The sequence below is a fragment of the Neoarius graeffei genome, chromosome 26 (assembly GCF_027579695.1).
Source record: "Neoarius graeffei isolate fNeoGra1 chromosome 26, fNeoGra1.pri, whole genome shotgun sequence".
Classification (NCBI taxonomy): Eukaryota; Metazoa; Chordata; class Actinopteri; order Siluriformes; family Ariidae; genus Neoarius; species Neoarius graeffei.
The window spans coordinates 39,073,794-39,088,459 of NC_083594.1; the positions used below are offsets into that span (position 1 = coordinate 39,073,794).

Consider the following 14,666-nt stretch of genomic DNA (forward strand, 5'->3'; position numbering starts at 1 on the left):
CCAAGGGATCTGGCGTTTGTGAGGTAGATGCTGAGCAGAGCTGGCCTGAACGGCACTCAGCTTAGCTTAGCCTAGTTAGCACGCCAGCTCGGCAGCCCCGCTTCTTTCTCCTTTCCCTGCACCGCCTCCTGCATCTGTTTCTTGGTATAGTGATCCACTGGGATCCCGGCGGTTGTACGATCCCCTGCGGGACCTGGTCACGTTGAAAGTTCATGGTAAAGTCTAATGCACTACATGCTGTTCCAATCTTTAAAAGATATTCTCGGCTGTATGTGGTTTTGCTGATTGATACACGAGCAAACAACAGAAATCCAAAAGAAATCCAAAAACTGATAATGTGGTGAAGGCTATTATAATTAAAAGTATACTCATACTTGTCACATGTTTATTATTAACTGTTGAAATATGGGGTAGTTTGTTGGATGAAATTAAATGTTAATACATTTCAGAAATACTTGGAGGAAAATGATTTGAATATGGAAATATTTCTATCATTTTGGGAATAACATTACTCTAAAAATGTGGGTTCGATGTTGAGTCACTTTCTTGTACTGTATGTAAGAATATTTTATTAAAATCTGATTGCATGAAATATGAAATTTTTAATAAAAATAGAGGTTTTGAAAGCCCTTAAAATTTGCTAAAACCTAGGTGCTAACCCCCCCCCAGCTCACTTTAACAATATAACATCTCATTATCTGTAGCCGCTTTATCCTGTCCTACAGGGTCGCAGGCAAACTGGAGCCTATCCCAGCTGACTACGGGTGAAAGGCAGGGTACACCCTAGACAAGTCGCCAGGTCATCACAGGGCTGACACATAGACACAGACAACCATTCACACTCACATTCACACCTACGGTCAATTTAGAGTCACCAGTTAACCTAACCTGCATGTCTTTGGACTGTGGGGGAAACCGGAGCACCTGGAGGAAACCCACGCGGACACGGGGAGAACATGCAAACTCCACACAGAAAGGCCCTCGCCGGCCACGGGGCTCGAACCCAGGACCTTCTTGCTGTGAGGCGACAGCGCTAACCACTACACCACCGTGCCGCCTACAATATAACATATTGTTAAAAAAAAAAACCTAAAGGAACTTGACTTGTATCTTTTACATGTTATGCAGGGACAGAACACATCTGATAGCTGGAATGTTGGCCAGCAACTTTTGTTGATGGTGCAAACACAAGGTGTTACATTAGAAATGTTAAGAGTATAATGATTATATACGTGTTCGTTACTCTTAGTCTGTATTAATGGAGTTAACTAGCTCACCATACATGACACCTCTTTTTATTTTATTTACTTTTTATTCTAATCAATTAAGATTTCCAGGCAATCAAAACACCGGAGTGGGAAAGTAGACTGGAACATTTACTCACCCGCAAAGCCAGCTAGTGAATTTAAGATTTCTCCACTTCTGACGTATTTACTGATTGAGGAAGCCGTTTTGCCTGCTGAGTCACAAGCTGTTTCCGTTTAACCTGCTTAATGTCCAATTTGAAATTGCAATGAAAAAATGAGTAATGGAAACACGTGAATTTCGAGGGAAAAAACTCTATCACAAAAACGCAATTTTTATGCTTGCATGAGGTGTTTTTTCCAGACTATTTGATAAAGTAATATTTCAAACTTGAAATGGAAACGCATTCGGAAACGCTACCTTTCTGGGAAAACAAGCACTTTGTAAGAGCTGTTGCAATAGGAGAAAACTCAGCTTTCACTCAATGGAATCACAGACCATTTGCAATATTTACCTCGCCCGCAATGGGATAAGCAGGGCAAGGTATTATAATCAGTGTGCTTTGTTTGTTTGTTTGTTTGTTTGTTTGTTTGTTTGTTTGTTTGTTTGTTTGTTTGTTTGTTTGTTTGTTTGTTTGTTTGTTAACAATCTAGCATCTAGATGGTTGCACCAATTGACTGACTTCAAAATTTCAGGGTAGGTGGGCGATGGTCTGTAGATTACCTGATTTTAAATTGTGGGGGTAATCAGGTCAAGGTCACCAGAAAGGTCGAAATCTTTTTTTTGCGATAACTTTCGTCAAATTCATCATTTTGACTTCAATCCAAAACCAAAAACATGCATCTTTCAATTCTGCTTCCAACCATATGCTGCATGATGGGGTAGTTTGGACAGTCTCTGTAGCAGTTCGGGGTTAAAGGTCAGGGGGATCAAGGTCATCGGTCAAAATAACATTTTCCATTATATCGCAAAAAACAGTTGCCGATAGACAGACGTTTGCTATAATGAGTATATAGGATCTCCCATATGAGCTTTCATTTGGCACCATGATCTGTGATCTTGAAAGATCATGGATTTTCAGAGGGCTGTAACTTGAAAACGGTCGATAGTAGACAGATATTTACTGTTATCAACTTACAGGAAGTGCTATATGGGCTTTCATTTGGCACCATGACCTTTTGACCTTGAGTCACCTTGAAAGGTCAAATTCAAGGTCATGGGTTTTCAAAGGGATATAACTTTTAAAATGGTTCATGATAGCCAGATGGTTTACCATTATCAACATATAAGAAGTCCCATATGGGCTTTCAGTTGCCACCATGACCTTTGACCCTTGAATGACTTTTTGAAATGTCAAACTCAAGTCAAGGTCATGGATTTTCATAGGACTATAACCTGATAGCTGATGATTGAGAAATATTACCATTATCAACATGTAGGTATAAAATAAGTGCTGCCTGGCGAGGTTTGTTTTGCCTGGCAGCACTTGTTCAAACTTGTTTGTCAATTTTTTTAAGGAAAAAAACCCCAACCACTTCTGTTTTATGTAAACCACTGATGCATCTTGATTATATTTTGGGAAAGAAATACCCAATGGCATAAACTCCTTAAATTACCAGGACCTTGTTGGTGAGTCCAGTATTTTACTGTTGTAGCATAAATCATAATGGGTAAGGAATCGTTTTTCAACATTGCATGTTCACATGTACATGGTGCAACAGTTCCTGTTAAAATAACATGCTATTAAACCCAGTAGCTGAAGAGAAAAGTCACATGCTCCATTTATGTGTTTGTGTGAAATCCAAAAGCCCTTGTAACAAACAGTAGGCCTTATTTATGAAGCTGGATACGAATGTATTTATTCGTAAATGGTTCACAAGAACATTGGCGTTTACATGTGAAATTTGGTATTCGTGAGAAGCGTGTAATTCCTGTAATTGTAATTATCCAGAGTGAGTTGTAGAAGGGCTCTATCACAAAACAGATCCTCGTGCTAGTTCTGCTGGTTCTATGTTGGTTGGTTAGTTCTCAGCCGATGGAAGCTTTAGCACTGCGTGCCATGCTTATGAGGGAATGTATGTTTAAAGACCAGTATGATTTCTCTTTTTTCCGGAGGATGAAAGCTGGCTTATAAATCAATTCCATTTTCCACTGCATCTTAATTTAATCCTTTTCCAACACTTTAGGTCGAGCGTGTCTGCTGAGACACTTGGAACAAATTAAAAGTAGCAGTTTTCTTGTGCCATGTACTTGGTGTCCATGATCATGATGACTCTGTGTACACACACACACCCTCCCCCGCATCACCACCAGGGCTTGATTTTGACCTTTTCAGGTGCTGTTACACAGCTAATTTTAGTTATTTTTTTATGGGCATAGAGTGGAGTCAGAATTATTTCCCCTTTTGCCTTCCTGCCTTTCCTTTTGCCATTTAGTCATCATTTTGTGTTTCCAAACTTCTGTGAGCTTTACCTTCTATGAAGTTTTGTTGGGGCGGCACGATGGTGTAGTGGTTAGCACTGTCGCCTCACAGCAAGAAGGTTCTGGGTTCGAGCCCAGGGGGCCTTTCTGTGTGGAGTTTGCATGTTCTCCTCATGTTTGTGTGCGTTTCCTCTGGGTGCTCTGGTTTCTCCCACAGTCCAAAGACATGCAGGTTAGGCTAATTGGAGGCTCTAAATTGACCGTAGGTGTGAATGTGAATGGTTGTTTGTCTCCGTGTCAGCCCTGCGATGACCTGACGACTTGTCCAGGGTGTACCCTGCCTCTCACCCATAGTCAGCTGGGATAGGCTCCAGCTCGCCCGTGACCCTGCACAGGATGAGCGGTTACGGATAATGGATGGATGGAGCTTTGTTGGCATCACTAAATGCAAATGAGCTGTATCAGGAATGGGTTGTCATTCATTAACATATGCCTGCAAGTAAGAAGAAAATAAACGTTTGAAACTTTTATAAATCTGGTGGAAGGGTTTGGTTTATGCAGACATTTACACACAACTTGATTAAAGAGTAATAAATGTGGCAAAAGCTTCTTAGTTCAGCCTGGTCATTTGTTGCCAGGAAGAGGTGTTTATATTGTGTGACCACTAGGTGTGCTGATAAAAGATTGGCATTCAAGATGGCCACACCTACCAGTTCAAAAATCAGATTTTTGCGTTTAAGTTCAAATCAACTGTAATCAGGACTTCTTTTAGTAAACACATTTGTGCATTTTACAGTGTTTTTGGAGCCCTTTATTTGTACTTTGCACTGTAACTTCATTACATCTTCACCCTTTAAAGAAGAACTGAAATAATTTTTAAGCTTGCTTGATTTCTTAGTGTTATTAAATTTTTGGTTTTAGTAACCTTATATCATGACTCGTATTGGCAACTAATTGCAATTAAATATTATACTTATCGGCCTATTCGGTTTTTACCCATGTTGAATTTAGTTCATTTGGTCCACGGCAGGCGTTACTTATCTGCGCGATCTTCACGAGACTTGTGCAAGACTTCGAAACGAAGTGTCAGCCAGGTGTCAGTGCCGCCATTTTGAAAATTGCTTTCCAAACGAAATATTGCACAAAAACGAGTTTAAATGACGATTACTGTCACCTACTTTCAAACTTTCCTGATTGCTATCAAAACAAACAAAACTCCCGGCTTGATTACATCAGCATTCGAAAGAGGGCGCGCACGTCTTTTGATAATGTTGCCAGATGTCGGTCACTTTGATTTCCGCTGCACGTTTTACTTCCGTCCTACGATGTCTCGCACAGGTCTCAACGAATCTTGTTTACGGCCATTGCTTTGACATACGGACTGATGTATTACATAGCATATTTCAAGCACTCATAACTTGCTATAGCAGTGATAAAATAGCTATCAAAAATGCATTCCTATATTTAATAAAGTGAGAGAATTTTGATGATAAAAAAATTGCCTTCAGTTCTCCTTTAATGTCAACTGCTTTTAAATTTGCTTTTTGCTCATTTGTATTTATTTCTTTTTTGCAGTCACCAGAGCAGGAAGGTGGTCTACCAAGGCATGTGGGTAATAAGACTGAATGCGCCCTCCTGGGACTGGTTCTGGAGCTGAAGCGGGATTATCAGCCCATCCGTGATGAGATCCCTGAAGAGAAGCTTTACAAGGTCTACACCTTCAATTCATCACGCAAGAGCATGAGCACAGTGCTGAAAAATGAAGACGGCTCAGGTTTTCGCATGTACAGCAAAGGCGCCTCGGAGATCATCCTCCGCAAGTACACACGTCTTTTCTCATCTGCTTCCAGATCTTTCTCTGTCTAGATCCTCCCTGTTCTGTTTTTGTGCTACTTCAGGTCATTGAGTAGTCTCCACTACTAATGGACCCAAGCAGTATTGATTTTAATGTCCTTTGTTCTCTGCGCCTCATGTTGTAATCTCTATGTACAGTACTGGATAGCAGCCACGTGTAGTATTAAACTTTCTTTTTGGGGGGTCTGTGCTAGGTGTTCCTACATCCTGGATGCTGCAGGTAAGCCTCGGGTCTTCAAGCCCAAGGACCGGGATGAGATGGTACAGAAAGTGATTGAACCCATGGCCTGTGATGGCTTGAGAACCATCTGTGTAGCTATGAGGGACTTCACTGGCGAGGAGCCAAACTGGGACAACGAGGCTGAGATTCTGACAGACCTCACTTGCATCTGTGTGGTGGGCATCGAAGACCCTGTCCGTCCAGAGGTGAGAATTTTATTGACTTGCCAAGATGCCTGCATTGATATTAGTTTTCATGTAGTGTTCTAAGCTGGAATTCAACCTTGCTTGACTTGCTTAATTATCATTTAACTTTGAACATCCTTGATTTGCCTCCAAAGCTAGTGAAGCATCTTGAACGAGGAATCCCAGTTGAGCTTGGTCTTCAAAGCAGCTTCTTCACCATCATTATGCAAGCACTGCTCCACTGAGCCCAACCTGTTAGTCGCAAACAGCTCATAATGGAGGTGTAATTGTAGACTGATGGACTACACCTCGGTCCTGTTCTAATAGATTCAGTCTATTTTAATATCCCGGCTTTTATCAGACCTAACTGGAAGCAGGCCTAGGTACAAAACTAAAAAGCTGTATAATTGGCAAGAGGCACAGATCACTGTATAGATTCGAGGTTGTTGAATAGTTGACTACCCTAGCACATAGTGGATTTGTTCATGACTAGCATCGTGTGAAATTTTTGTGCCGCGGGATGCGTGTCACTATTTAACATGTCAGAGTCAGATTATCAGCACATACCAGCTAATTCCCAGACACCTCCATACACATCTCTTCCTCTATCTGAGGAAGACTGCTGATTGAGCTGGCAATGTGGACAGACATGAGCTTCCATGCTGCGCGCACTCTCACTTCCAGAATCAGTGATTTCTACTGAGCTTTGTTTGCCACCAGTTCGTCAGCGCGAGTGGTTTTTTTTGTTTGTTTTTGGGTTTTTTTAAATAAATGTTACATCCTTAAAATAGTGTACGATGCTGCGCAGATTTATTGTCACATTTATTTCACGGATTTATTTATTTTTGTCCTTTTGAATTTTTAGCAAATTGAATTTCCACTTTCACAAATAGAAATTAATCGTGTGCATAGTCATTTTGTTTTTTAAAAGGTGACTCGAGGACTAGAATAAGATACACAGTCAGTTATTTTGGAGGTGATAGACTTTGTATGCTAATCAGAACAGAGTTTTGCATGTCAGCTCCTCTCAAGTGTGTTATCTTGTGTAACTGTATAATGGCAGTTGACAGACAGAGTCGGGAGCATTTTTTTTTTTAAACTCTCCAAGGTTGTTTTTTCTGGAATGAAACTAAGTTGACCCATGTTCAAGAATTCACAGCGTAGCATGATGAGTTTATATCAATTCATGGTCTAATACAGTATAGCCAAGATGACCTTAGACATTAAGAGACTACATATGACATGGCTGTGCACATACTGCAAGCTTTTTAATCATCTATAAATAAATTAGCTTATTGGCTCTAATAAGGGGTATGGGTGATTCATCACAAGATTGAGCGGAGATAATTACAGAGGGCTGCACCACGCCTCATACACACACACACACACATACGCATGCACAAACACACACACCACCCTTTGGCCTCCCCATGTGTTGGCAGCCCTATGGCTGAGTGAGCAGCTCAGACTGGCACGGCAACACACAGAGAGTGACTAAAATACCCTGACCACCTACCGTTTAGAGACCCACACTCCTACCCAAGAAGCCACCCAGAGCTAGACAACACACTGATAAGACCAGTCAATAACTTGAAGTCCTGCTGTTCCTTATCTTAGCTTAATAACCCCGCTCAAGCTGCATATAACCCTGGAGTTTGAGTGTCTTCATGGACGCAATTCGGTTTGTCCCAGACTTGATACACCACTTGTGAATATGGATTCAGTATGGATATGTATTCCTTTAAATCTTCCTCTGTAGGTTCCAGAGGCCATAGCGAAGTGCCAGAGAGCAGGAATTACCGTGCGCATGGTTACTGGCGACAATATCAACACTGCCCGTGCTATTGCTACCAAATGTGGTATCCTGCAGCCTTCAGAAGACTTTCTGTGTCTGGAAGGCAAAACATTTAACCAACAAATCCGCAACGACAAAGGAGAGGTGAGTGAAAAGCAGCCACGAAAATCAAAAATCAGAGAAAGGTATTAGGCTGATAATCATCCATAAAAGGTCCATAAGGCCTGTGTCAGATGTAATCAAATTAAGAGGTTCTGACTACGTCTATTGTTCTATATAGTGGTGTGGGTCCCCCCCCCCCCCCCAAAAAAAAAAAAAATCCCACATTTTGTAATGTAACCTGGAATTAAAATGTACCAAGTTGGGATTGTACAGTAGATTGTGACTCATGGGGTAAGGGGACAATATATTGTGCAAAATTATTAACAAATACAAAATCATGACATTGTGGTTGGGTGGTGTAGTGGTTAGCACGGTCACCTCACAGCAAGAAGGTTCCAGGTTCGAGCCCAGTGGCCAACAGGGGCCTTTCTGTGTGGAGTTTGCATGTTCTCCCCGTGTCTGCGTGGGTTTCCTCTAGATGCTCCGGTTTCCCCTATACTGTAGTTGGCCAATCGATGGCTCTAAATTGACCGTAGGTGTGAGTGTGAATGGTTGTCTCTCTTACCCTTTTTCCACCAAATCAGTTCCAGGGCTGGTTCGGGGCCAGTGCTGGTGCTGGTTCACAACTCGTTCAACTTGCGAGCCAGCTGAGAACCAGTTTGCTTTTCCATAGCTCGGGGTGCTAAGGGGAGCCACGTCAGTTACGTCGCTGTATACGTCAGTTACGTCGCTGCGTTTGCATAAACCTTGGCGCGAACATCGAAGCAACAACAGAAGAAGAAGCAGCAACAGCAATAATGGATTACTTCGCGTTTGTACAGCTGCTGCTTCTCGTCGCTTAAAATTGGCAACTCCCCCCCACCCCCCCCACCCCCCGACGTAAGCGGTTCTTTCCTCTGGCCCAGCAAAGAGTTGGTGCTAGCCTGGAACCATTTTTTTCTGGCCCCAGAGCCAGTTCTTTGTCAGTGGAAACAGAAAACCCGGTTCCAAACTAAGCACTGGCCCCGAACCAGCCCTGGAACTGCTTTGGTGGAAAAGGGGCATATGTGTCAACCCTGCGATGATTTGGTGACTTGTCCAGGTTGTACCCCACCTCTTGCCCATAGTCAGCTGGGATAGGCTCCAGCTTGCCTGCGACCCTGCAATAGGACAGGTGGTTACAGATAATGGATGGACATTGTGGTTGTACAAGTATTCACCTCCATTTCTGTGAAACCCCTAAATTAGTTTATTGCCATTAGAAGTCACATAATTAGTTGAATGGAGTCGACTTGTGTGCAGTTAATGTCACATGATCTCAGTGTAAACACCTACTCCTGGAAGGCACCAATGTTCGTTCGAGAACAAACCTAAACAAACGGCATCATGAAGACCCAGAAGCTAACAAATCCAAAGTTCTGTTAAAGTATTAATTATGGTTGTTGAGATCCACACTACAACTCTGGGCTTTGTGAAAGAGTAGTGAGTCATGTAAACTCCAAAAGAGATTTTATCGAATGACATGTTGGAGACTCAAACAATATGTGGAAAAAAGTACTGTGATCTGATAAGATCAAAAGTGAACTTTTTGGCCAGAAACCTAGCTCTGTTCATCACCCTGAGAACACCAATCGCCACTGTGGAGCACCAGGGTGCCCGAGAATACCATCATGATGAGCTTGGTTTCTTTTCAAGCTAATGAGCACCTTACCCAGTCACTTCTACAGGCAGAGTCACAAGAGTGCCATGTTCGTTCTATTTTTAAATAATGGATTTAAATGTGACATGTGGGAAGCTCAAAATTTGGGTTTCTTTCTTTCATCCATCCATTCATCCATCACTGGTTGATACTTTTCCAGAAATTTGTCCTGGATTTGTTTTGATAGCATCTTGGTCTTCATGATGCTGTATGTTTAGGTATGTTCTCTTAGGTCCTTCCAGGAGCAGGTGTGTTTATATTGAAATAATATGACACTTGAACTGCACACAGGTCGACTCCATTTAACTAATTATGTGACCTCTGAGGGCACTTGGATGCACTAGAAATAATTTAGGGATTTCATATTAATGGGAATGATTACTTATGCAATGATGAATTCAGTGAGGTTTGTTCTGTTAATTAAATTTCCTATTTTTTATGATCATTGAAGCGTTGCAGCTTTGTCCACTGCATTATGGGATGGTGAAGGTGCATCATGGATAAGTTTAACAGCTGGTAGACTGTTTAGACTATTAGGCTTATGGCTGTTTCACTATGGCACATAGCCCACAACTGGACCAAAGCATAATGTTCACTTTGTCAGGAAAGCTTACTTAGCTAGCAAGTTAGCAGTTGAGTTACCTTTAAAGGAATACGCCACCCCCAAGTGAAATTGAGTCAGTCCCTGCAGTCCCTAGAGTTGGATGAGTGAGCCAAAGCGTTTTGTAGCCGACCCAGCCATTGTCCTGATCTGGAAACGTCCCGGTTAGCTTAGCGTAGTCGCTGTAATCCGGCGTGTCCAGATAGCATTGTCGTTGCAAAAGTGAATCAAATAACAAGATTTTTTATAATTATTTCTCATGACCTGTACATTCACATCGAGTACACATATCAATGCAAATTAACACGAAGGGATTTACTAGACCAATTTATATCTGGAACTATTTTCGGCCACAGCACAGGCAAAGCACCGCTGCAGGCGCAAAGACACCACGCAGCACCACAACTTCCGTCAATACACCAGTGTTACCAGGGAAACCAGGGTTTTCAGGTGCTGCGTGGTGTCTTTGCGCCTGCAGTGGTGCTTTGCCTGTGCTGTGGCCGAAAATAGTTCCAGATATAAATTGGTCTAGTAAATCCCTTCGTGTTAATTTGCATTGATATGTGTACTCGATGTGAATGTACAGGTCATGAGAAATAATTATAAAAAATCTTGTTATTTGATTCACTTTTGCAACGACAATGCTATCTGGACACGCCGGATTACAGCGACTACGCTAAGCTAACCGGGACGTTTCCAGATCAGGACAATGGCTGGGTCGGCTACAAAACGCTTTGGCTCACTCATCCAACTCTAGGGACTGCAGGGACTGACTCAATTTCACTTGGGGGTGGCGTATTCCTTTAAGGACTTTTTTGCAGCCCAGTGTAATTATTTATCCAATGTAATTTTTGCAGAAACCTTAGGCAAGTTCTACAGTATTTTGAAGAAAGCAACATGATACGCTCCAAACTTTGTGGACACTTACCATTGCACCCTGTGGTTCTTCCCCCAATCTGTTTTCACAAAGTTGGAACCCATATTATTATAGAACTAAGGGAGCCAAACCTGTTCCAGCATAACAAGGCTCCGTGGGTAAAGTGAGCTCCAATGAAGGCATAGTTTGTCACTGGTTTGGTGTCGAAGAACTTGGCCTGAACAGACCCCTGACTTCAACCCCATCTTCTGGGAAGAACAATAGGCACTTTTGGGATGAATTGAAACGCTGACTGTGACCCATGCCCCCTTGCCTGAAACCAGTGTCTGACCTCACTAATGCCCTTGTGGCAGAATGAACACATCCCAACAGCCATATTGTAAAATTTAGTGGAAAGCCTTCTTAGAAATACGGAGGTTAATACAGTATGAGCAAAGGGGTCTAAATCTGGAATGGGATGTTCTTCAAGCACATATGGGTGTGATGATCAGGTGTCCACAAACATTTGGAAATACAGTACCAGTCAAAAGCTTCTAATACAGTGGTTTTTCTTTATTTTTATTCATTAAAAGACACTTCATGACTTAAAGTAATGATGGACTGTCATTTCACTTTCCTTAGCTGAGCAGTTCTTGAGATAATATGGATTACTGCAATTGTGGAATAGGGCTATTTATTATTATTATTATTATTATCTATTGACTGTTTGATCTCAAACTCATTAAGAAGGCAAGAAATTCCACTAATTAACTTTTGACAAGGCACAGCTGTTAATTGAAAAGCATTCCAGGTGACTGCCTCATGAAGCTGGGTAAGATAATGCCAATAGTGTGCAAAGCGTCATCAAGGTAAATGGTGGATACTTTGAAGAATCTAATAGATGAAACGTATTTTGTTGTAACACTTTTTTTGTTTACTACATAATTCCATACATGTTCCATGTGTTATTTCATAGTTTTGATGTCTTCAGTATTGTTTGACAATGTAGAAAATAGTCAAAATACAGAAAAAAACCCAACTATGAATGAGTAGGTGTGTCCAAACTTTTGAGTGGTACTGTATATATTTTTTTATTTTTTGTCGTAGTGTAAGAGTTTGTTATATTCGAAAGATATGTTTTGTTATTTTGTAAGAATTTAGCCACAATGATGACAGCCTTTCCGATTTTCCCAGAATGCCACACATAGTGTGTTTCAGACTTTGATTTAGCTGGTTAAATTCATAAATTGTTTTCTCCGATGCTTTTACCAGTTTGTCCTGGTTTCCAATACTACTTTATTCAAATAGACATCATAGATTCATATAAACGCATCTAGCCATTATCATTATATTCATGCGCACTGTTAAAAATATAAATTGTCATTGCAACACACGGATCCTTCTTCAGTTGATGACTGAATTTGAAAGATTCTAGCAAAACCGATGAATACATTTGAGTATCTAAACGTGGTTCATGGTGTTTGACGGCCAATTTATTCACGAGATTAGCATCGGTATTGTACCTTTTTATTTTTTGTGAAATTTCAGATTGTGACATTTGTGTTTATTTATAAAGTTTTATTTATTTATTTATTTATTTATTTATTTTTGTCCTCCTGACCTTTAGGTGGAGCAAGATCGTCTTGACAAGGTCTGGCCCAAACTACGTGTACTAGCCCGTTCTTCTCCAACAGACAAGCACACTCTAGTCAAAGGTAGTCAAAGTCACACACAAACTTGAATGGCTTTATTTGCATTCCAAATATTTGGTGCTGGAGGTTTTGAGGTAAAAAGGTACCTTCTTTAAAGGCGGCATATTTCCACACGTATACACAGTTCCTTGAAGTCTTAATGAAATGTCTGTGGCATGCTTTGGTCAAAATACCACGGGACAAAGCACCACCGCACCCTTCTCATCCTGTCTGACCAACCCTGTTCAAAATGGCCGATTTGAGTGCCTTTGCAAAGGCAGTTCTCACTCCGTGAGTGGAGATACACAAATGAGAGGTGGAATAATCCTATTGACATGGAAATTGGAGCCAAATCTAAACGGCTAGTCCAAGCAGCTGTTTTCTGAAATAGGCAGCTCAAAAGAAACTGACTAGGTGACTTATTTGAGAATTTGTGGGTTGGTAAAAATCCAGATACCCAAATGTGTGTGCACAAGCACTGAAAAAGTGATTTTTTTTTTTTTTATAACATGTCCCCTTTAAAAAAGTACTTTGAGGTAAAAAGGATTGTGTGTATTGCTTTGATTCCTTTTCAGCAAAGTTTTTGCAAGGCCTTTTGGCCTTTGCAAGGTTTTTGATCCCAGATCGCGCTTTAAGATTAATGATTTCGATATGGCACTGACGTCATTCAAATCCGCACAAAAGGAATTTCTGAGTACCTTATTAGCTAAACTATAGCTGACGCTTCCTTCAAAATAAGCTTTGAGCACTCTTGTCTGCTCAGTGCCTCAACGTATGAATGTCGCAACAGTAATCCTAATGCCATTAATGACTGCTTTATTAGCTCCTTGAACAGATCAACTTCTTATTCATTTAGTGCAGGTATGACCGAGGACTTGTTTTTCAGGCATCATTGACAGCACAGTGGGAGGAACCAGACAGGTGGTGGCAGTGACGGGTGACGGAACCAATGATGGACCTGCCCTCAAAAAGGCTGATGTCGGCTTTGCTATGGTAACTGTTATCGTGTATTTTATACTGCAGTTCTTTAGGACTTTTCTTTATATCAAAGGCCTGTTCCCCAAAACACACCACATGATTCAGTTTGCATGCTTATTGTCTGTTTAAAACTCAATGGATAGCTACTTTGTTATAATAAACCTATATCATAGTTGACAGTTGCTATATAGGAGCCACTGTGCAGTTTATTTGATGAGAGTTCGGTTTGGCAGCAGGTTTCGTTTGCTCCTGGTGGTTGCCAGGCTCAGTGCGGCTTGGTTCTCATCCTCAGCCAATATCAGCAGCACTCGTGCAGGGACAACTCTGCAGGTTCCAAGGTGCTGAGAAAATAAATTGGGACTCAGAGAAACATGTTTATCCTGAAGAAGACATTGTCATATCTCTAGAAGATGCATACAGCCTGATTAAACCATATGGAGTCAGAAAGCTTATAGTTTTATATAGGGGCAGCAATATGAACAAGGTCAGCCATTTATCATGTTTCATTATCAAGCGTCTGAACCTAAAGTGAGAGAATCTTATTAAGTCTTTCTTTTTTGAGGCATTGCTTGATTGAATGTACTCGCGTTGCAGGAAATATATAAAGTTCAAACCTTTCTCAATATAATATGACCAACAGATGCAAAAGCCTACTCTGCTACTATAAATTACGCATCATATGCAATCAATATACACAAAAATGGGACAAATATTGTTGTATCATCAGTTTTGTTTGCTTTCCGTCCCTCAGGGTATTGCTGGGACTGACGTGGCTAAGGAAGCCTCTGACATCATCCTGACCGACGACAACTTCACCAGCATCGTAAAGGCCGTAATGTGGGGCCGTAACGTCTATGACAGCATCTCCAAGTTCTTGCAGTTTCAGCTCACCGTGAACGTAGTGGCCGTCATCGTGGCTTTCACTGGCGCCTGCATTACACAGGTGGAACCTCGACCTTCTGGCCCAAGCAGCACTCTGATTTTGTGATAGTAGCATGGCTATGATGCGTGAGCCATTGTTGTGGGTCTTAATCGACCCT

At 41.4% G+C, this 14,666-nt stretch overlaps 1 protein-coding gene across 8 annotated transcripts in view; it reads left to right on the top strand.

The window, feature by feature from the left end:
- Positions 1-14,666, top strand: part of atp2b4 (ATPase plasma membrane Ca2+ transporting 4) — a 289,912-nt gene that overhangs the window by 222,256 nt on the left and 52,990 nt on the right. For all 8 annotated transcript variants that reach the window (XM_060910085.1, XM_060910082.1, XM_060910090.1 and 5 more), the window contains 6 exons: positions 5,242-5,486; positions 5,715-5,946; positions 7,685-7,864; positions 12,585-12,672; positions 13,535-13,641; positions 14,378-14,569. In XM_060910085.1, the coding sequence (XP_060766068.1) occupies positions 5,242-5,486; positions 5,715-5,946; positions 7,685-7,864; positions 12,585-12,672; positions 13,535-13,641; positions 14,378-14,569 (1,044 nt within the window). The remainder of the gene's footprint in view (positions 1-5,241; positions 5,487-5,714; positions 5,947-7,684; positions 7,865-12,584; positions 12,673-13,534; positions 13,642-14,377; positions 14,570-14,666) is intronic.